The 21,229-nt window shown below is 50.6% G+C and overlaps 1 protein-coding gene across 1 annotated transcript in view; it reads left to right on the top strand.

Annotated features, from left to right (window-relative positions):
* The window catches only part of IGSF3 (immunoglobulin superfamily, member 3), a 69,153-nt gene that overhangs the window by 17,358 nt on the left and 30,566 nt on the right, over positions 1–21,229 (top strand). The window contains exons 2-4 of the mRNA XM_010567252.1: positions 16,858–17,268; positions 18,156–18,545; positions 20,217–20,618. Of these exons, the coding sequence (XP_010565554.1) occupies positions 16,858–17,268; positions 18,156–18,545; positions 20,217–20,618 (1,203 nt within the window). The remainder of the gene's footprint in view (positions 1–16,857; positions 17,269–18,155; positions 18,546–20,216; positions 20,619–21,229) is intronic.

Genomic DNA, 21,229 nt, shown 5'->3' with positions numbered 1-21,229 from the left:
ACCTGCTTTTCCTGCAGGACTCTAAACGTGAGCACCTTCTTCCCTGTGGAGCCTGACATGCTTGCTGGTGATGAATGGGTGTGCACTGGGCAGGTGGGGACCCCTTCCAACACTGGCGTGGGGCAGCAGCATCTGGAAGGTTATGGTAGGCTTGCTCTAGCAAATCTTCACCCAGGGCTTTCCAGGTTACTGAGGGCATCTCCATGGCTGAGGGCAGGTCTCAACAGCCAGTTTAAAGCCTAGGTGAATGGGAATTAAATCAAAATATTGATAAAACAAAACCAGATATATTCTGTTTTCCTTTTCAGCCAGGTTGGTGCACCCAGGTTGGCAAGAAGTGGTCTTCGCTACCATTTGCAGCAGCCTTCTGTCCCCTCTAGAAACAGGGAGACGGCACAGAGTTAGGAGAGGACTTTGTACTCTAGTCCCGTTCCACTCTGCAGACACAGTATTTTTGCTGATGCTGTGGCAGTGCTATGTCAAAACCATTATACTCCTTGATGGGCATTTATAGGATGGGCTCTGTCTTACTGCCTCACCCAGGGGCATGTACGATTCAGTTTTTGCATGTTTTCCCCTGTTTTGGAAAAGGAAAATGCTGTTTTCTTCCCTTCAGGGGGGCTTACTTTTAATGAAATGTTTGCAAAGTGCAGTGAGACTGTCCAGCCAGGGCTCTGTTACACTCCAAGTGTGGTTTCTTTGTCTGCATCCTCACCATGCCCTCCCTGCGCGGTGTGCCAGGCTGGTGTGGGCCATGCTTTGCCCTCCTTGTGCCTCTGTGTTTTTGGCTGGGAGGAGCGGCGAAAGGGGCTGGTGACTCCTGCATGTGTTTATCCCAGAGCTGCGTGCGGGTTTAATCTTTCTTCTTAGACATCAGTGCGTGACACGGGGCTCTGGGGAGATGGGCCGGGAGGAGCTGGCATCCTGGGTGCCAGCTGACTGCGCTGCCCCGAACTCCTCCATCTCGGCTGCTCTGCAGGCTGTCAGGTGTGGCTTGCAAGCCCACGTGCTTTTCAGAAGGTGGAAATCTGGTGGGAGCCGTGCCTTGGCAGCAGGAGACGGCTTCCTTTCCTCCTCCCCTCCCTCGGGGGTGAAGCGGTAGTTCGTACTGTACGGAGGGAAGCGAGGTTGCGTGCAATGGAAGTGCGCGAACCTGGCAAGTGCTCTTTGCAAGGGTTTCAAAACCCTGGTGGGTCCCCCCCGAAGGCGAGAGGAGCCCCCCGCAGCCCTTCTTATCAGCCGATGCGCAGCGTGACCGTTGCCTGGTGTCCCTTGGTACCGAGGCCAGCCTTTAGTGACACCCCCACATCTAAGGCCCTTTATGAGGAGGAGCGGCCCCTCCGCTTGGCGACGGGACAGAGACGTGCCCCGCAAGAGGCTGTGCCGGTGCCACCTCCAGCAGGTCTTGCTGCAGGGCGCAGTTCCCCGGGTCCCCGGGTTTGATGGGAGCGCGGCTGCTTGCCTGCACTGTGGACTGGAAATTTTAGGCCAGCCAGAAGAGGTTAGCATAACAAAGTGGCAGGTGAGAGGGAGGCATTGAATTTCAATAAACCAGCAACTGGGGAATGAAATCTCCTCGCTTATAATTCAAGCGCTCTGCTCAGGCGTCCCTCTCGCTTACCTTGGAGCAAATCTGCTGTAATGCATAGGAAACAGCTCAGCAACTGCAGTCCTGGCTGTCATCGAGGCGGAGGCTGAGCTTTATTAAAGACCTGCAGAGCTCTGTAAAAAAAAAATATTATGATCTTCTTGGACTTAATCATTACAAGTCAAATATTTGAATAGGTAGGGGCAAGCGTTTTGCTGAAATTGGATGATCCCTTTCATATTTATGCTTGGTTACGCTTGCTCCACATGTATTCGGATGCTTGGCCGGGGGCGAGACAGAGGTGAGGGATGAAAGGGACTTAGTACAGAGGGGGGAAAATGGGAGCACAGAGAGATTAGAACAGAGAAGAAAGCAAAGGAAACTACTGAAGGTTAAGAATAATAACAACAATTAGGCTGGGGGGACTGAGAAGAGGCAGAAAAATAAAGCAGGGCCTTTGAAGAAAAAAGGAGATAGACAGTGAAGCCTCTTATTAAAGTTTAAATGGCTGAGTCCAAAGGTAGATGAGGAACCTGCAAAGAAACAATGAAAATAATAATAAAAAAAAAAGTGGAAGACAGGAAGGAAGGAAATATTTAAAAGGAAAATGAGAGGTTTTCACAGGTGTATACGGTTAGGTGTGTCAGCAGAGATGCTCCATAATCTCCTAATAATGCGATGGGTACTGGGGGGTTTGTAAAAACAAAGCTCAGACCTTGCAATTACTTTTTCAGTGAGTTTCCTGAGCATGTATAGCTGACGGTGTCCTCCTTTTGCGGGTATCCCCGGCTGCGGGTTACAATCCAGCCTTTCCTTCCCAGGGGACTATATGCCAGGAGCTGCTGCTGCCGACAATAAACACGGGCTCTCACAGGGCATCACTGGCTTTCACTCCAGATGCGGGGAGACTGGAGAGGCAGTGGTTCAGTGCTTGCCTGCAGTTGCACAGCCGACAAGGCGCTCCCCGCCACACAGCGAAGGAAAAGGACTTTGTTCTTACCTTGGGCAAATGCTGCCATTCTCCACCCGAAGTGCTGGGCAGCAGGAGGCTGTTTGTCATGGTTTGGTCTGTTTTGCTGTGTCCCAGTGGAGGTGGTTGGGGGTTTGGGGAAAGAGGGGACTTGGTGCCCTGCTTGTTAAGGGGGAGCCAACCTCCCATTGGGCTACTGGGAGGATTTGTAAGATGGTCACCTCTTTTGTCCCTACTTTAGGTCCTTGGCAGTGTGGGGAGTTTCCTGGCTTGGTGAGATGCGGCTCTGATAGATGAAGATGTCAGACTGCTCTGAGGAGGTGTGATACTGCTTGTACTTGTGGGTGGTCATATCTAACCCATAGTGCTGACTGACTCCATGAGTAGCCGTGCACAGCAAAATGGAGAAAGACTGAGTTCACTGACCTTGCCTTTCCTCCTCTCCTGGTGGAGGAGTTTCTTTATGGTGTGCCTGACGCCCACCAGGAACAGTCTTGCTGCCATCCACGCTGTGCATGCATGGATGGGGCTGTGCGTGTTGTTCCCTCCACGGAGATAACAGTTTTCAGGAGGGAGCCAGTCCTGCACAGTTTAGTGGAAAGTCCTGTCTCAAAACCTATCCGAACAGTGTATTAGTCAACACCCAGGGTAAGACCACAGCAGTCACCATGAACTCTAGAGGTAGAAAGCAGATAAACGACTCTTTTCCTTAAAGGAAAAAGGTTGAATCACGGGGACCTAACTGACCATAGCTTAAAATAAAAAAAGGAAGTAGGAGACTGGTGGAGGTGAAACTCAGCAAGCCAGTCATCACTCTTAGCCCCTGTTAGGCTGCACATCTATCCCCCCCAGCTCCACTGCTGTGCTCAGGGTGAAGGTGGTACATTGGCTGGGGACGTGGCTGCCTCTTCCCCACTCTCAGCCTGTGTTTCCAGGGTGCAAATGTCTCGCAGGCCATGGGAAAGGGTTTCTGCATCAGACTTAACTGAAGCTGCTGGAGGGCCATGCTTTCAGTGTCCCTGACGTGGTGGTGTGCACCTCAGCAGCTCTATGGGTAAAGGAGGAGCATTTGTCAGTCTCCTAGGAATTTAATCTTCACATTTTTCTCATGTTGTTTTTGGGCACTCTTGGGGGTTGAATTTGCTTTGGTGGCATGAAAGGAATTGGCTTTTCACTTGCAACATGTGAGGTAGTGAGTTTTGCATTTGGCCTGTGTGTCTTTTCCACAATCCTACTATGAGGACACCCTTAAATTCCTTAAATTATCAAAGTAGACTGTATGGATTAAAGTCTGCTGCAAAACTATTTTAACAGACAAGTATAAAAGGCAGCATTAGTTTAACTGAAATCACTTTGCATGGATTTTTCTAGCATAAACCAGTCCTTAATATATCCAGAATGTCTGAGGATGATCGAGTACTCAAATAAACTTGCAATGAATTTTAAGGGGAAATAGCTTTCTGTCTCTCTTATGCTGGGTTTTTTTTTTTTCAGTGATGGCTAGAAGAATGAACATTTTTCTTAAACAAGGGTGTTTGTTTTTTTCTTTTTTTAAATCACTTCCTTGCTTATTTATTTTGGGAAAGTAGTGTGCAGTGTTGCTGTAGAATTCATTTTGCTATAGAGTGTGGCATTTGGATGAACCTGCCTAGAAGAGCTGTTTGGAGCCTCAGGTGTGAGCAGAGAGTTTTCTCCCATCTCTGCCAACAGCCCACAGGCAGTGAGTCTTCCCAAGGAAGTTTTCTCCCAAATGTGCCTGTTAATAGGAACAAGCCAGGACTTGGGAGCTCTAAGAGTCTGACTGAAGCTCCCTTCCCTTATTGCTTTCCCCATTCTCCATTCTGTGCTGTTATGATTCCACTAGTTCTTCAGTCACCCTTGAGCCTGCCAGGGCACAGGAGACCTGAATACCTAATGTGCTCAAGCAAGGGTTTTGGGGGGGAAAAAAGCAGAATAATTAAGGGAAGGAAAAAAAAAAAAAGTCTTTCTTGCCATTTTAACGTAACAGAAAAAGGAACAGGCTAAAGCTCTTTCCTTCTTCCTTTTTGAAGGTTGTGTTTACAGGAATTTAGCTGTGATCTGAGATACAATAGCCTTTAAAACTGTCCCAGTTTGTATGTCTAGGCTACAGGGGACAAAACACTGATGGGCAAGGAGGGAGGCCATGTCCTAACTATGCCACAAAACAAGGCTTCTGAGTCTACCTTCAGTGGCTTTTTTGTTTGAGTGGATCCCCTGTTTTAGACAGGATAGTGTGCTGATACCAGTGGTGAGTTTGGAGAAGACTTCTTTTATAAAAGAAAGAAGAATAAATGTGAGCAGAGGATCTAGTGAAGCTTGGTTTCCTGTGGGTTTTGCTTCATGGTTGAATTCCTAGGTATCTAATAAAGTGTAGTCATTGCTCTTCCTTGATTGGGGTATCCCCATGGTTGCCTTTCAGGTGACTTCTTTGGTGTCTTAAGGGTTGACCAAACATTGCATTGTCCCCCACAGAGAAATATTAATACGTGGTGGGTATCTCCTCTACTTCTTCTACAGCTATTTCATGAAACCTGTGAAACTTATTCTGAGACTGTTATCCAACTCTCAGTATTTGTTTGAGAGCTTTAGCCACTCTCAAAGCCTTAGCCACTTGCTAAAGTTAGGTGGGAGACAGGCACACACACCCACACTGTAATTGCATACTCTCATTTCATGGGTGGGGACACACACCGTATCCTGCTCTTCTTTCAGCTAAGGCAGAAGGGTGGTGCTTCTGCAGAGAGTACAGCTTGAACAGCAAGCCTCATCGCCTGGGTACTAAGCTGTGCACAGGGACTGTGTTGCAGCAGACTCCCAGTCCCCATGGTGGTACTAAGAGGGGATCAGCCAGGCTCCCACACAGGCTCTGTTTGTGTGGCAGGAGAAAAGCTGTTAAATGGGTTGGGGGTCCAAGCACCTGCCCTGAGTTAAATAATTAATCTGCTCTGACCATTTGCCATTGGTGTGCTCTGCTTTTGGTAATGCATCGCTTGCATCAACTAATTGGTCATAATTCTGCAGATTGACCGATCTTGATTTCCAGTTCTACTTGCTTGTAAAAGAACCACTTGATCAGATAGCTGTGAGAAGTTTATTCCCCCCACAGACCGTACAGAGCGAGGGTGATGCAAGAGTAAGTATCTTATCAGGACCCCAAGACTCCAGAGCCTACCTCCGCTGAGGGTGTTCCCAAGAAGCAGCAGCACAAGTGAAATGCTTCATACTGGTCATTTTGCCATTTACCTAGAGGGTAGCGAATAGCAGCTGGGAAGCTGGCAGCTTGCAGAGCCTTTTGCACTCAGATGCAATGGTGAAACAAGCACTGACTGGGAAAACTGGAGCTATCTGGAGACCTGGGGACACCGGTGTGTCAGCTGTGCTTGGCTCTCTCTCAGAGGCTTCACCAGTAGAATGCTGGAAGTGCTATAAATAAAATCCTGGATTCTGCTGGAGTCAGTGATATCGATCCTGCACTGGAGACATCATGGAAACTTCCTATTTACTAGTTTTATTTCGTGAATTATTTTCCTTACTGTTTTGAGTGGGTTTTTTAATGCACTACTTCGATACAGCGTGTGCCTTTGAGTTAATGATAGGTGCACCAAAAGCATCTTCTTATTTTAATATGAGATTTATTTCCTGAATGCTTATTTTTAAATGCCCACTGGCTCCTGCAAAGGATTTGAGGTATCCTGGAAAACTTGGAGCACTGTGCCCTAGAAGACCTACCCATATTTTGCAAGACTCAGACCTTCCTTTCTGACTGTAACCATCAGTGGTGTGCATCTGTGCTGCTGGCTCGGAGCGAGCCATTTTCCTATGGGGCTGCTCACCTCATGGGGGTCACTTGGTGAGCAGGACAAGCAACCAGCGGCTGTAAAGCTGGAGAAAGTGTCCATCTGTTTCTGAAATGATGTTGCCATTCAGCATTTAGCGTGTGTCGTGGAAGACCACCTGGTGGTTGCTCTGTGGCTAACTCTGCTGTCAGTTCATTGAGGTTGCGTGGAGCACTCACTGCTGGGGAAGAGCAAAACTTCCCCTGGATAGTCGTTGCACCCCCTCCACATAAGAAGGGTCTGAGGGCCATTCCAAAAACATTTGGAGTACAATTTTTATGGCAGGAACTAACTGTTAAGTGAATCCTTTTGGCCTGTCTGTCTGGTTTAGGAGCTGCTGCATTAGAGGTGGTGAACAAAGGTTTCTTCACACACCTTGCCAAGGCAGTGCAGAACTTTATGACGGAGAGCCGTCATTATTTCCATCAACTGGTTATTGTTCACAGCTTTTCACACTGCCTCGACATGCCCTGTCATCTTCCTCAGCTCCTTCAAACATAGTACAGTTTGTAGGGAAAAGTGATGTCCCCTTGTGTAGCTGTGTGTGGGGATGCTGCTCAAGCCTTGCAGACAGTGCCCTTTTGCAGGGAGAGCAATTTGACGGTGGCCGTCTGTCATTGGGGTGATAACGAGAGAGGTTCATAGAAGTCTGCAAGAAGGTGGAATGGGAGAAGGGGGAGAAAGGAAGGGCACTGTGTGCTTTGAAATGCCCAGATCGATGAATATAAAAATGAATACATTTATTAAAAGATTTCACTATAAAGATGCCAAGTACTCTCATGCAGAAAGTCAACCAGTTGTGCGTGCCAGACTAGCTTTTCCAGACTAGCTGATTGCTACGCTGGAGCAAGAGAACACATTTTTGCACAGTCTCAAACGTGCTTGCGAGCACAGCAGTTCACCTCCCCTCTTATCCTCTGTCCCCCAACCACCGCCACCTGAACTAGAAGAAACATGGAGCATGAAGAGCTTAAAGAGGAGAGATGACCACAGCCACGTGCATAAGAGGCAAAATCACAGATGTACAATAGAAGAAAAACTCAGCAGGAAAATAGATTTGCAGAAGTGGATGTCACCTGGTTTTATCTATGATACCTTGATCAGATGGCAGAAGTCTGTCAACTGGCTGAATTTGCATTACTCGTCTTAATTCTGCTTTCCACAGTCTCTAGTGCAGGAGGAGAGCAGGTGGTCCTCGTGGTTGGAGAACTTGGACTCCATCCTGCAAGAGCCAGACCATGCCTTTCATTCATCACAAGAGTGCCAGCTTCAGAGTAACAGTTCTGAGCTGCCAAAACCTTGTTGGAAGAAGGTAGCTTGGAAATAGCCAAAAGACCCAACGTCCTTCATTCCAGCTCCCAGAAATCCCTCCAGCTCATGTGGACTTCGTGGCTCAGTAGATAGTTGTTGTCTGGTGAAGATGTATGTTTGTATAATATGTTATGAATAGTTTTTATGCTTTAAACAGGACTGATAGAGAAAGAAAAGATTGCCACTGCTTTAGTTTGTATGGGAGATTTTTTTGTTCTTGGATTTCGAAACTTCTCATCTACTTATTAGCCTCCCTACGTCTTTCAGTAATCTGCATGTGAAGAAGATGCAACTCTGGTCTCTCCTTCCCTGTCTGTGCATCAGGATGCCAGCATTTTCACTTTGTCTTCCCATGGGAACTTAAGACCCAGACCTGGGCTGAACAGAAATTTGGGATGTAATAGAGAATAAAGCCTAATTCTGTGCTTCCTTCGGTGCTTTTCGTGTGAGGGCTGAAATGCTCCGTTCTTGTGTGTTCAGCAGGAAGGTGGGTTTTGGAGGGAACGGACTCAGATTCTCAGTTTGGGAGCCTTTAGAGTCCTTAGTTTAAAAACTGCTTCTTGCAAAAATTGTCTCCTAAGTGTGTCTTGATCTGTGTCATCTTGCCCCGGAGGCAAAAATAAATCATTGCTGCTGAGCTTAAGGAGTGACTGGCCAGAAGGGGTCGTTGGAAGCTCTGGTCCTGGGCTTTGCAGCTCTAGGGACAGGTCAGGTCCCCAAAGGCAGATGGAGAAAGGCACTTGCAAGGTCTCAAATCCTTCATTATTGCATAAATGAAGGAAAAACAGCTCTCATGTGCACACCTTGACCTCCTGTGTGATCTCTGCTGAGCTCTTGAAGCATGGGCACTAATCTCTGAAAGCAGCTCTTGCACTCTTATCTCCAGTGTTGCTCCTGGTCTTACTTGTATAGTTGAAGTAGAGGAGAATCCTCCTTGAAAATTGATTTTTGAGAAGGGCGACTCACCTGACTATAAAGCACCACAAACATCATTATAGTCCAGGGGGAATACGGCCTGAGATGCATTTTGATTGTTTTGAAACGATACTACACGACTCTCCCTGTTCAGCTCTTTGTATTGCCTGCCTGCCTAAGTGTGCTAGGTTGAATGAAATAAGGCTTTTAAGAAATTGCAGAACAGAGGATTTCCTAAGCTTCCCATTTCTGTAATTTCTTAATTTCAGTTTCAGACAGGTAAAATATTAAGATAGCGTTGCATGCACAGCTTCAGAGGAGCCCAGGCAGCGTCAGCTTCTTGACTCCATGTTTGCTGGGTTGGTTTTTTTTGTTTGTTTGTTTCCCTGGCTGTCCTGCAGGCTCCAGGAGGCTGTGGCTTAGCAGGTTGCCCTGTGCTGCTTTAAGCCACAGCAAATTTCCGTGTCCATGCTCTTAGCTCAGGAGTGCTGTTAAGTAAAGCACATCAGGTTAACCCTCGGTGGAACAGGTGGATGGTGATGTGCTCTGCCCTCGTGTTTGCAGTGGCTTAGGCTTGCCTTAAGCTGCAGTAGCTTGCTGGTGGTGCTTGGGATCAGCAAGAGAGCTAAACCCTCACAAAGGTGAGATTGTAGAAGAGGGAGGGAGAAGGAGAGGGAGGGGTTTGTGAGCTGACTCACCTTGGCTTGCTGCTAGAGGTTGTTGCCTCCACAGGTGAGCGGTCGGTGTGGTGCATGGTGGTCTGCCCCCTTGGGCTGCCTGTCGTCAGGGTTTGCTCCACCAATGGTCCAGCTAATTTTTGTTTAATGAACAAATGATGACTCTCACTGCTGGGTGCCGCCTTGTCCTTTTACCACCCCTTTCTGGTTCCTCCTCTTTTTTTTTCTTTTAATGAGGTCACTTGAATTTTTCCACCTAAATTAGCTGCCCTAATAACCAGATGCTCCTTGGGGTGCTTTGGGACAGGGTGGGTGGAAAGAGAAGGAGCTTGTTCGTGGGAGCATGCCTTCCCCTGCTCCCCAAAGCGGCTTTAGCTGAGGGCAGAGGGACAATGAGGCACAAGGAAACAGGGGCAGCGGATGTGAATGTGCTCCCGGCATCTGCCACACTGCACCCGAAGCAGTCAAGGGAAGGGGACCAGCAATTTTGGAGGACCATCCGCCACTCGCGGGATGAGGCTTGGAGAACTGCTCTGAACAGCACAGTGCTGGCGGGGCTGGAGCCCCAGGGTAAAGCCCAGGGGGAAGGGGGAGAGGGGTTGTCCTATCTCCTGGAGGTGAAGCACTCTCAAGCAGCTGGGAAAGCTGTAGCTCCTCTGGGTCTGTAAAGGACAAGCTGGAGCTGGGGCTGAGCACGTCTGTTCCCCTTGCACGCTCGCCCTGGGCACACAGGGCGCCTGCTGTCAACCCCTGTGGGTTCGTGTGGGGCTTGGGAAGCTGCGGGAAAGCATTGCAGCCCCATGTGCCTGGGGTGGGTGCGCTGGCTTGTAACCGCACCATCCAGCTAGGGAGTCCTGTGCAGCCTGGATTTGGCCGGGAAGCTCCTCGAGCAAGGTGCATCGTGATCCTCTGCCGCTGCCTGGGAGGGCGGATGGTGACAGCAAGCGGGGCAGGCTGGGTGCGTCACTAACGGAGCCTGCAGTGAGCAAGGAGAAGTTCAGGCCCCGAGTCGGAAAGCTGACCTAATTTCCAATTTTTGCATCTTCTGTCAGATTCTCTTTTTCCTTTTTCTCTGCATTAGTTACTTCTGTTTTTTCCTGAGCCCTTTCTCACTGGCTGCTTGAACTCACCCAGTTGCTTTGGGAGATGCATTTCTATCGTCATAATCGTTCCAGCCAGTCGTTAATGTACCAACAAGGATACTATTGTAATCGGAGGATTTATTACTACTTCTGTGAAACAACTGTCATGCCATCTTACTTAACTCTTCAGCTCCCTTCTTGCCTTCTGCCAGCAGCTGAATCAGTAACAAACTGCACTTTTAAAAAGCTGCAAGCGTGCAAACTGGGATCTTTTCTCCCCTCCCCTCCCCTCCCCTTCACTCCTCTCCCCTCCTCTCCTCTCCTCTCCCCACAGAATGCTGCAGTGATACAATTGCAAGCAACTTTAGTGCTTTGCCATGCATTTCTTAATCGTGCAGCAACTGAAAGTGACTTCATAGTTCAACTTCTCATTTAAAATAAGGCTTAAATATTTGCACAAGGATGAAAATTATATTCCAACTGCTTTTCTTTAGACCACAGTGCAAGTTCTGCTCACCCTTTCAGGAACTTGAAGTAAATTCACTGACTAATTCAGGAAAGTGTATGACTTCTTTTTTAATTCATTTAAACAGTTAGTAGTCTTTTAGCTGCCTTTCATTTAAACCTGTCTTTGACTGTCCTTATTTCCCACTGCAGGTGGGGCTTTACTGAAGGAAAGTAATCCCCAAACCAACCAGATTATTAACACTTGCTTTATGTTTTCCCCGTGATACCAGGAGCCTGTTGCTATATCTTGGTAGGCAAGGAAGAGAAGAGGGAAAATTTTGCACGGAGACCCCACACCCTCAGTCACAGCGAAAGTACATCTTGGGGTGGTAGGTTTGCCTCCTCAAATTCTGGTCTCAGGTAGGCCCTTGGGCAGTGGGGGAAACTTATAAGCAGCAACAACAGGAACAAAGCTTTCCTCTGCCTGCCCCAGGCCACCTGCGAGTTTCTAGTCGGGACTTAAAAATAAGGCAAGCAAAGGACACCAGCAGCAGCATGATCTGCTCAGTTTTGTCCACTTGCAAAGGTGACATTTGAGGGTCTTCATCAGTTTTGCAGCATAACACAGCATGTGTTTCCCTTTGTGCTGAAGGCATTACGCGAGCTTTTGATTGATGAGGAAGAGTGGTGTCTGGTGTGCTGCAGCAGGTATGGATCGGCATGTATAGCTAATTGCCAGGCATGAGGGCTTGAGAGGATTACATTGCTAATCTAGATATTTTTCCTGCCTTATTACCACCCCCTTCCTCCTGCCACACACATGCACATGTAAGGAATGGAAATCAATAGCGCTGTGGAGGGGGTTATAAGGAGCATGGCTTTCTAAGAGCTTGCAGTGTCCGAGAGAGGACAGGTCCTTTCCAGCTGTTTCTGTGGCATCGGGGTGGCTCTGGTGGCAGATCTTCCCTCCTTCCCTGGGGAGGCACGGGTGGCCGCAGGAGGGTTGGCAGATTGCAGAGGGTAATAGCAAAATGCTGCATCCCCGCGCCTCGCACTCCCACCCACGGTGCCGTTCATGGTGCCATTTCGTGCCTGCCAGTGCTCATTTCTGGACTGGTGGTGCTGGCATTGTGGTTCCTCTTGAGCAGCTTGCTTCTGTCTTGCACGCACAACCAGAGGGGTTGGGTAAGGAGGTTTGTGGTGCTGAGCTGGGATCCCTGCAGGGCAACAAGATGTTGCGGGGCAGATGGAAACATAACTCTTGCACTAATTCCCTGCAAAATCCAGAGCAGTATTTCTCAGCCAGAAGCAGCTGCGTAGGAGTAGGGAGTACATGTATTTGTTCATCCTAAATAGTTCACACTTGACACTTGGCAAATTTAGCTCTGTCCAGGTAGCACGAAGTGGGTGGGTGGGGACACAGGGTAGCACCATAGGTTGCCTCTAAAGAGTATCAGTGGGTAAAAGCTATAAGGAAATCCAAGCAAAGAAGAGGTTGGTGTGTTTTGCTTGTCCTACAGTGGCCCTGAAGTGGTCCCACTGTGCTGGGTAGCCTGTGTAAGTTGTTTGACTCCTGAAGAGCCTGCAGTGTAAGGCTGCCATGGTGCTAAGTGATTTTCCCAGCATTGTTTTACCAGCTCAAGCTGGGGAGCCTCTGGCTCCCAGCCTGACACTCTGCCTGCATTGCTTACCAAGGAAACGGCATCTCAGCCAGGTTTGCTGCCTTGCCTGGGAGTAGATGAAATGCTGGTAGCTCTCTGGCTTGTGTCCGGCACATAAAAGCTGTGATAGCCTACCTCTTGGAGGTGTTTGGGGTTTTGGATACACAAGGATGAACCAGAGCCAGCCTGGGGAAAAGGGAGATGCCTTGAGTCATCTTCGTCCGTGTGGGTAGAGTTCAGCAGGGCACCAGGAGCTGCTGGAAATGGAGCTGGTCGTGGGGCTTGGAGGAAAGCATGTTGAGGTGTGCACCAAGTCCAGACCCAGGAACTCCAGTCTCTGCTCCCCGCTTGTTTTCTGGGACACTGTAAGCCAGTTCCTTGTCCTAAAGTTAGCCTTAATTAGCTCGACGAGTGGTCGTTGACTGCGTGTTATTGAGGTGTGCGCATTTGAGGTGGATTTGGCTGGAGCCGTGCGTGCAGGCTTCCTGAGGAAGGATGCCCGTGGGCACTGCCCTGGCGAGAGGGGAGCATCTCCGGCCTCCCCCCTCCTCCTCGTCCTGGCAGCAGGGCCCTGGGACTCTCCCTAGCTGGGTCCCTGACACCCTCTAGTGGCAGTATTTACATTTAATATTTCAGGAGCTTTCAAATCTTGGCGGGGGTTGCGAGCACCCTGCGCTTAGCAGCCCACCCACCACTGAGTACCTATCCCAGTGTCCTCTGCAGGAACCTGTGCCTTGGGGACTAATAGGAAATGCTGTATTTCGTGCTCTTTTTTTCAGTGCTGTAACTACAAGCTCAATGCTGTCAGCTATGGCTGGGCTCAGCAGACTGGCTCAGGGGTGGCAACAGCACAACAGGTTTGCTCCCACGAAGTGTTTTTCAGCTGCTCACCTCCCTGTCCGGCCACTCACTGCCAAATCTAACCTTGATGCTGGGGAGAGGGCAGCTCTGCTGACACCTCCAGGAGGTCATGACAGGACTTGTGTTGAGGGACAAGAAGGAAGCAAGGCTGGATGCTGGAGGAAGTGCAAGGCAGGTTGCCGGGATGGCACGTTGCAAAGGGGACAAACAGGCAGGAGCTGGGTGAGAAAGAGCAGGCAAGAGGATGTGCCCTGCAGCCTCCCTCTTGGCTCCGATTCAGTTGTGGCCCTGCTCCCCTTCACACAGTGAAGACTCTCATCTGAGCTGAGCTTTGCTTTCAAGTGAAGCTCAGCTTGCAGAGTGCCCCCAGAAACCCTGGTGCTTCCTGCAGCAGGCGGCTGTGGGATGAGTGCGGGCAGCTCAGCAGCGTGATGGCTGGCAGCGGAGCCAGGGCTCCTGGGTGAATGCCATGCAGAGAGTTACTCATGTCCTGATATGCAAACTGATGTCTTTGAAGCCTGAGCAGGGTGACTGGCTTGGGAGGAACTTCTCCTCCAATAACGCACCTCCTCACGTGCGGTGTCGTGCCCTGGCGAGTGCCTTTGCAGCATTCCCTGCTTGCTTTTCTCTCCATGACTTCCGTGCCTGATCTGCTCCAGCCTGATGGGCTAAGCCGTGCCTGTAGCCCTCTTGTCGGCGCAGGCCAGTGGGGTCTGTGCTTTGGGGTGGTGTGTGAGCCCCAGCAGACCTGCGGCCCCACTGCGGGAGTCCCCGGTGCTCTGCAGCACTCAGAATGAAATGCTCGTTGAGCTTCTGAAATGAGCTGTGACCTGCTGCCACGTTCGGCTGCTTCTTGAGAACAGCGCTTTTCCCTTTCTCCTACCCGCTTCCTCTCTCCCCAAGCCTGGTACCCGAAGTGCATCTTGCTGTGTAACTAAAAAAGTTGTTTATGCCTCTTTGGCCAAGCACGAGAGTAGTGGTGCAAAGCATGGAGGCTTCCCGCTGGTCTGGCCAGCTCAGGGCTCTTGCCTGTCCCTCCCAAAATCTGATTGTTCAGAAACCGGGCTTTCGTTTAGCAAGCAGATCTCTAGTCTTCCTGGTTAGGAAGGTGACACCAACCGAATGTGTGCCTAGGCCAGGCTGATTTAAGACAATACCCTCAAGGCTGCGTGCAACCCAAAAGGTCTTACCAATTCCTCTAACCAGAAGGATCTTGGCTGGCTTTTTTAACCAAAAGAGCAGGAGTAATGCAGCACAGCGTATCAGGTGTTACCACAGTTAAATTACAGCTTTTAACAGCACGCCGCTGCCTCGTGATTTTTCTCCAGGAATGCATTTTGCAATAGCTTGCCCATGTGGTGTAGAAGATGCTAACCCTCCAGCCAGGTTATGACCTGGAGATACAAAGTCATGGTTCAAGCTGGCGAAATGGTGCCTGTGCCAGCCTCTAACCTGCTTGGGGAACAGCGTGGCAAATGTTTGCTTGAGGCCAAGCCTTTGGACAGACTTCCAGGCCTTACTCCTGGGGAGCGGGCAGCTCCACATCTGGCAAGCCAAATGCTTGCCCTGTACTCACCCCACAGAGCCAGGCAGGCTCCCAGGGTAAAAAAGACACTGCCTTGCCTGTAGCCAGCAAGTGGCCGTGCTGCTGAACAGGGCTGGGGAGGGCACGCAGGCACCCAGTGGGGTACCCAGGTCTCTCAAATTGGGGGAAGGAGGACGGGCACGCTTTCTTCATGGACAGCTTTCACCCCATAAGCTGTCATGTGGAGGCTGGTGTAGCAGGGAGCTCTGCCTTTGAAGCAGCTCAGCAGGAAAGTAACTCCAGCAAGATGATCAGGTTTAATTTATTTAAATAACGTAAGAAAAGTTATAAGATCCCGTGGCTGGAGGGCAAAGAGAAAGGAGCTGCGTGGCTCTGGAAATTATTCAGAAAGGTTTGAAATGAGAAATTTAAATCTCATTGTGCAGGCAGTGTGAACTGGCAAGGTTGGTTGCCGCTTTCACCGCTGGTTTGGGAGTCCAAGGGAAGGGGGAAAGGTGAAGGGAGACGCCCTCTTGGCCATGGTCGGCCAGAGGCTATTCTGGTGGGCAGGGGATGGGAGCCCGGTGAGGAAGATGAGGAGAAGGGAGGGAGGAGGAGATGTGGCTGTGGGCGACGGGGGCAATGGCCTCCAATGGAAATGGCCTTACCAGGTACTTTCCCTGTCAGGGGCAGTAAATTCCCTGGGTAGTGAACACATGGTAAAAGTGAATGGCCCCATCCAGGCTGGACGCAGGAAGATTTCCCTCTCATTTACTCCATCTCATGGCTTTTTTTTCTTTCCTTTCTTCTGCTTTGACTTTTCTGCTGGCAATAATGCCAGCGATTGTCTTTCCTGCAGCTCATTGCATTCTGTAGCCATGCCTGAATGAAACAGATGCAGCTTTCGGCAGCTCAGCTAATTTCGTCAAACCTTCCAGTGCTGTCAATGAAACTGAACTGAAATATGTTAATTATATTCCACCGGTACACGGTGAAACCATTGGGCATTAACAGGCTCACTGGCGCTACCTTGTCTGCAGAGCTGGGGAGAAGGTTTGCATTCTTCTTTCCACATGATGTTTCTTGAGACAACAAAGTCTAGAAAGGCTTCTTTTTAAGAAAGTCTATCTTCTGGCGGTAGAGCCACTTGCTAAAATTAAGAAGCTTGCTAAAATCAAGCAAGGTTGAGGGGGGCTGCAAATTTTTTTTTGTCCTGATTTTAGCAGCTGTACTTTCTCTCCTCTGGTTAATCAGCTGGAAAAGTAGCCAGCAGTTTCATTACCAAGTGCCTTGATGTGGCTGTGTCCTGGGAACAGGCACTGGGCATGTTGCAATTGCATTGCTGCCCTCAGAGGAGCCAGTTCCCTCCGAATGCAGAAACCCCTTTGTTTGGCCTGAGGAGGCCATTAAAATGTGAAAGGATGTAAACAAAGGAGAGGAGAGTTGGATCTCCTGACTTTTTTATGAGGGAAGATTAAAGAAACTAAATATATTTAGCTTGGCCCCAACAGGAACCGAGGGGCGAAGACCACAGTGCAGGGCTAATGAGTGGCTGAAGGATGTGGGCAGGAGGGGTCACGAAGCATGCTGGGTGGCACATGATGAAGGGGATGCTGCCCGTGAAGAAATGCCTTCATGGGAATTGAATGTGTTAAGCTGTGCTGCTCTGCGGTATGGTGGAAAACCCTGTGCAGTCGCTGGGACCATTGAGCAGGAATTTAAGCACAGCACTGGAGTATGTGCTGCAGGTCGCAGTCTTTCCCAGCCAAGGGCTTTGGGGACGATTCTCCTCTTTTTGGAGGCTAGATGTGAGCTAACAGGGCTTTGCTAATACTTAATGATTAATTACGACTATAAAAAGAAACCTTCCCCCTAGCTCTCCTTTAACGCGTCTGGGCTTTAGACTCAGCATTTTGGCGTTGCTAACTCTTGGGCTGTGTTTCCCCGTTCCCCTTTGCTGCAGTGATCCCTGACTCGCTGCGAGTGACAGCAGTCCCGCAGACACTGAACAAAGTGGAGCGTGACTCCCTGGAGCTGAAGTGCGAGGTGTCTAAGAGCACAACCCAGCACAGCCATGTCTCCATCGCCTGGTACCGGCAGCGAGGCAGCGAGGCGCCTGTGGAGGTCATCTCCCTCAGCCGCGACTTCGTCCTGCGGGCTGGCAGTGCCTACGCCCAGCGGCAAGCCACAGGGGATGTTCGCTTGGACAAAGTTGGGGAGACCACCTCAAAGCTCACTATCTACAACCTCCACCCATCGGATCAGGGCGAGTTTTACTGCGAGGCAGCGGAGTGGATCCAGGACCCGGACAAGTCTTGGTACGCCATGACCCGCAAGCGTTCCCAGGGTGCCCTCGTCAACGTGCAAGCCACCGGTCAGTGTCTCCTCTGCCTTTTCTCGCTCGGCTGGGTGGTGGGAGGAGGCAGAAAATGGGGCAGTGCCTTGTTAGGTGGCTGGGGCTGGGCTCCCTGTTTTGCCATGTGCCCCACTTGGGAGGCTGCTGGCACAGTGAAGCAGGGCAAAGGAGAGCCCAAGCGCTGCCTGCGGGCAGAGCAAATGTCAGCAAAGAGCAACCAGGGGACACCAGAGCAGCAAGGGGGGTTGGGTGGCAGGCCCCATCTCCTGATGTGGTCAGTGATCTGGGGCTGACACAGGAGCTAAAACATACACCTTAAGCACTTGGTGCTAGCACAGGCAATGAGAATTTTGGTAAGTGAGGAGGTTAAGAGTGACACAGCAGAAAATAAAAATAAAAATAAAACTTTCAGCAACCACTTCTGTGTTGTACAAGGTCCGTTTGCAAGTCAAAATCTTCCTCCCAGCCCACAGCACAGGTTCCTGCTAGGGATCTAAAGACCCGGCAGAGCTCTTTCTTCTCTCCGATATACCCAAAGGTCCTGCCTCTTGACTCTGGCTGAGCAGGGTGTTAGGAGGAGTAGGCTCCAGGTCACATCCAGCAGTGCCACTGGATGCTGGTGTCACAGCAGAGCTGCTCCCAGGAGTAAAGGCTGGATGAAAGGGTTATGACTGGGGAAGCCTTGCAGCTCTTGCATGCTGGGCAGCAAGTTGTCTTTCCTGCAGCACGGCCGATCTGGGCTCTCACAGCAAAAGCAAGCCCCTAACCCTTTCACCTGTGGATGCATGTGTCCGAGAGATGTTGGCTGTGCAGGGAGTAGCAAGTTGTAAATACCTCGCACGAGGTGTGCCGGCTTTCCTGATGGGCTTTGCCATGCTGATGCAAGTTGGTCTGTCTTTCCCCAGATAAGGAGTTCAGTGTCCGGCTGGAGACAGAGAAGCGGACGTACATCGTGGGTGAGCCGGTGGAGTTTCGGTGCACCCTGGAGGCCCAGAACATCCCTGACCGCTACTTCTCCATTTCCTGGGCCTTCAACAGCTCCCTCATCGCCAGCCTGGGACCCAATGCCGTGCCAGTGCTCAACAATGAGTTTGCCCAGCGTGAGGCCCTGGGCCAGCTCAAGGTAGCCAAAGAAAGCGACAATGTTTTTGTGCTGAAGATCTACCGCCTCCGCCTTGAGGACAGTGGCAAGTACAACTGCCGGGTGACTGAACGGGAGAAGACCGTGACAGGGGACTTCATTGACAAGGAGAGCAAGCGGCCGAAGAACATCCCCATCACTGTCCTGCCGCTCAGTAAGTAGAGACTTGTCCGTCCCCTGCTGGGACCATTGCTCTACTGGGTAGCTAGCTGGTGAGGCCATGATGTGCCCACACTTCAGCGGTGGGGAAGAGGGAGGATAAGTGTTTGCATGCTGTGGAGGCAACTGGCGAGACTTTTTTTCTGATGTGAAGGGAATGGTGGAGAAGGAGGGATATGCGTCAGGTTCGTAGGTGGGGAAACATGCCCCTACCTTGGTAATAACACCAAGCTGGCAGTTTTGTCCTTGAGCTGAAGGTGCACGTGACAGCCTGTGACTTGCTCCTTACACCTCTCTCCTCACTTTGCTCTGCAGGGAGTTGGGTGCTCTAAAGTACTCAGCAGGCGTAATGGGGAGACTGGCTTGGCCTTGGTTTATCCTAAGAGCTGCTAGGTTCCTGCAGGCCGTTCAGTGGCTGTTGTTCAGCTGCCTTTGCAAGACAGCTGTACTGGAAGAAACCAGGGTTCATGTGCTCCTCAAGCCCTGGGTTGCTCTTCAGCATAGAGCTCTGTTCTGGTCACTGTGTGTCTGCCAACCCTGGTGAAAACAACCCTGCTGGAGGCTTGCCTGAATGCCTTTTATGTTTGTCAGACAAATGTGAGAAATAGAGAAATAACATGGTGAGAGGAAAGGGTCCACTGCCTCATTCCTTGTTTTGCTCTCTGAAACTCAGGTAGCTGTGGCATGATGAACCATGCACGTGTTGCCCAGGCTATGCTGGCAGTGGGCTTTGATCAGGCAGAGGGTAGCTGTAAGAGGATTTTGTGCAATGTTTGTCTCCTATCTCTTAGGTTTGTAGGTAAATGCAGCCCTTTCTCCTAGTTTTTTTTTCCCTCCTCATTTCTCCAAAAGAAATTCTATTTCTTTTCTCTCCTACCAATATTTGGTCTCATTTGTTTGGCTTTGAAAATTACTCTAGCTAGAAATCTTGCACTGGACAAATGTCTGAAATGTAGTACTTACAGGCACAGCCACCTTTCAGACAGATTTCATTCTTGCCATTTGATAAATCGCAAATGTGATGATTTTTCAAGGGTGCTAAGTGTCCATAACTCTGACGGAAGACAGCAGGAGTAACCAGCACTCAGTATCTCTGAAAAACCAGCTGTAAAGCCTTACATCTCTGGGAAGCTCAGAATAACAGGGTTTTTTGATGTTACCAAACATTGATAGCTACCTCTAGTGTTGCCAGCGATGGGAGTTTGGGAGAGCTTCTCCCAAAAGGTGTTGTAGGAAGGGATATGGCAAGATGGTGATCAGGATGACATTGAATCGAAAAGCCCAGGGAGCTGGAAGCTTTTTTTGGCCAAGTTGGTTGCATGCGGTGCATGTTGTAGCAACACAAATTCCCTCAAGCTTTGCTGAGATCCCATCCCGGACCTGCGACCGGAAGACGCAGCAATGTCTCATGAGCCATAGGCAGAAAGATTTTTCCTAGCTTTGGCCTACACCTGCTTTGAGTGTGCAAGTCACCAGGAGCAGCTCGCTGCCCACAAGCTGGTTTTGGATGTGGTCACGCATGAGGTTAAGACGTGCCTGGACCCAAATGCGTGGGCAGTTTCCTGCACCTGGTAGAAAGCTTCTCTGGCCGGCAGCGTCCTTCTTGCAGACTGAGAAGTGGCGAGTGTGTATGATCTCCCCTGTGTGTATGCGTTTCTCTCCGTAGAGACCAGCATCTCCTTGGAGATTATCAACAACGCCAGCAATGTCTTGGAGGGGGAGAGCCTGCGCTTTGGCTGCAATGTGCGCTCAGGCTTCGGGCCCCAAAGCCGCTTCTCCGTCGCCTGGCAGCTGGTTGACAAGCTGAACCGGCGCAGCGAAATTGTGCGTCTGGATCGGGAGGGCACCCTGCAGCCGGGCCCCTCGTACGCCGAGCGCAGCAGCTACGGGGGCATCCAGGTGGAGCAGGTCCGGCCTGGCTCCTTCACGCTGGAGATCTTCAACAGCGTCAAGGCAGACGAGGGCCACTATGAGTGCCGGGTGGCCGAGTGGACGCGGACGCTGGATGGGGAGTGGCAGATGGTTGGGGAGCGGCACGCGGGCACCCCGGTGTCCATCACTGCTCTGGGTGAGTACTCGAGGCGCGGACGGCTGCGGGGCCATGGTCCCTGCGTGCCCGACCCCCCCCAGGAGGTCACCTCCAAATAACTGGGGCTGCTCTCGGCACTCTCATCCTTGCTTGCCGGCAAAATGGAGGTACCCGGCAGCCCGCCCGCAGCTCCCGCTAGGTTGGTGCAAAATGCCTCCATTCCCCGTTGCGTGCGGGGGCAAAGTCTGAGGGGTGGCTGTGGCAGGAGCAAAGCAGGAGGTGGCTAAGGAGAGGGGCGGTGCTTCCGCCATCTTGCCGAGGAGAGAGGCTGCCAGTCCCATGACGTGTCCCCCCAGCATTGGAGCCGGGCTATGGGCAGTGCAGTGGTGGTGCTCCATCGGCAGCCCGTGGGCATCCAAGCCTCCTTGCTTGCCCAGGGTAAACCTTACCTCTGCTCACCAGACCAGGAGATCAAAACACTGAGCATCTGTTGGCCCGGCCACCAGAAATTGCGAGCATCTCTGACAGCATCAGAAGCCTGCAGAAGATACGGGTCAGGAATGGTCCTCACTGCCTCTACAAGGAGGCACTGAGCTGCTGGCCTGGAACACAACGTTGTCCATAACCAAGCTGAACTAGGACCTGGGATC

The sequence above is a fragment of the Haliaeetus leucocephalus genome, unplaced genomic scaffold, assembly GCF_000737465.1.
Source record: "Haliaeetus leucocephalus isolate CR32 unplaced genomic scaffold, Haliaeetus_leucocephalus-4.0 Scaffold228, whole genome shotgun sequence".
In the NCBI taxonomy this organism is placed as follows: domain Eukaryota; kingdom Metazoa; phylum Chordata; class Aves; order Accipitriformes; family Accipitridae; genus Haliaeetus; species Haliaeetus leucocephalus.
Note: the sequence above shows the minus strand (reverse complement) of the source record. Positions and strands in the feature narration are given on the sequence as shown.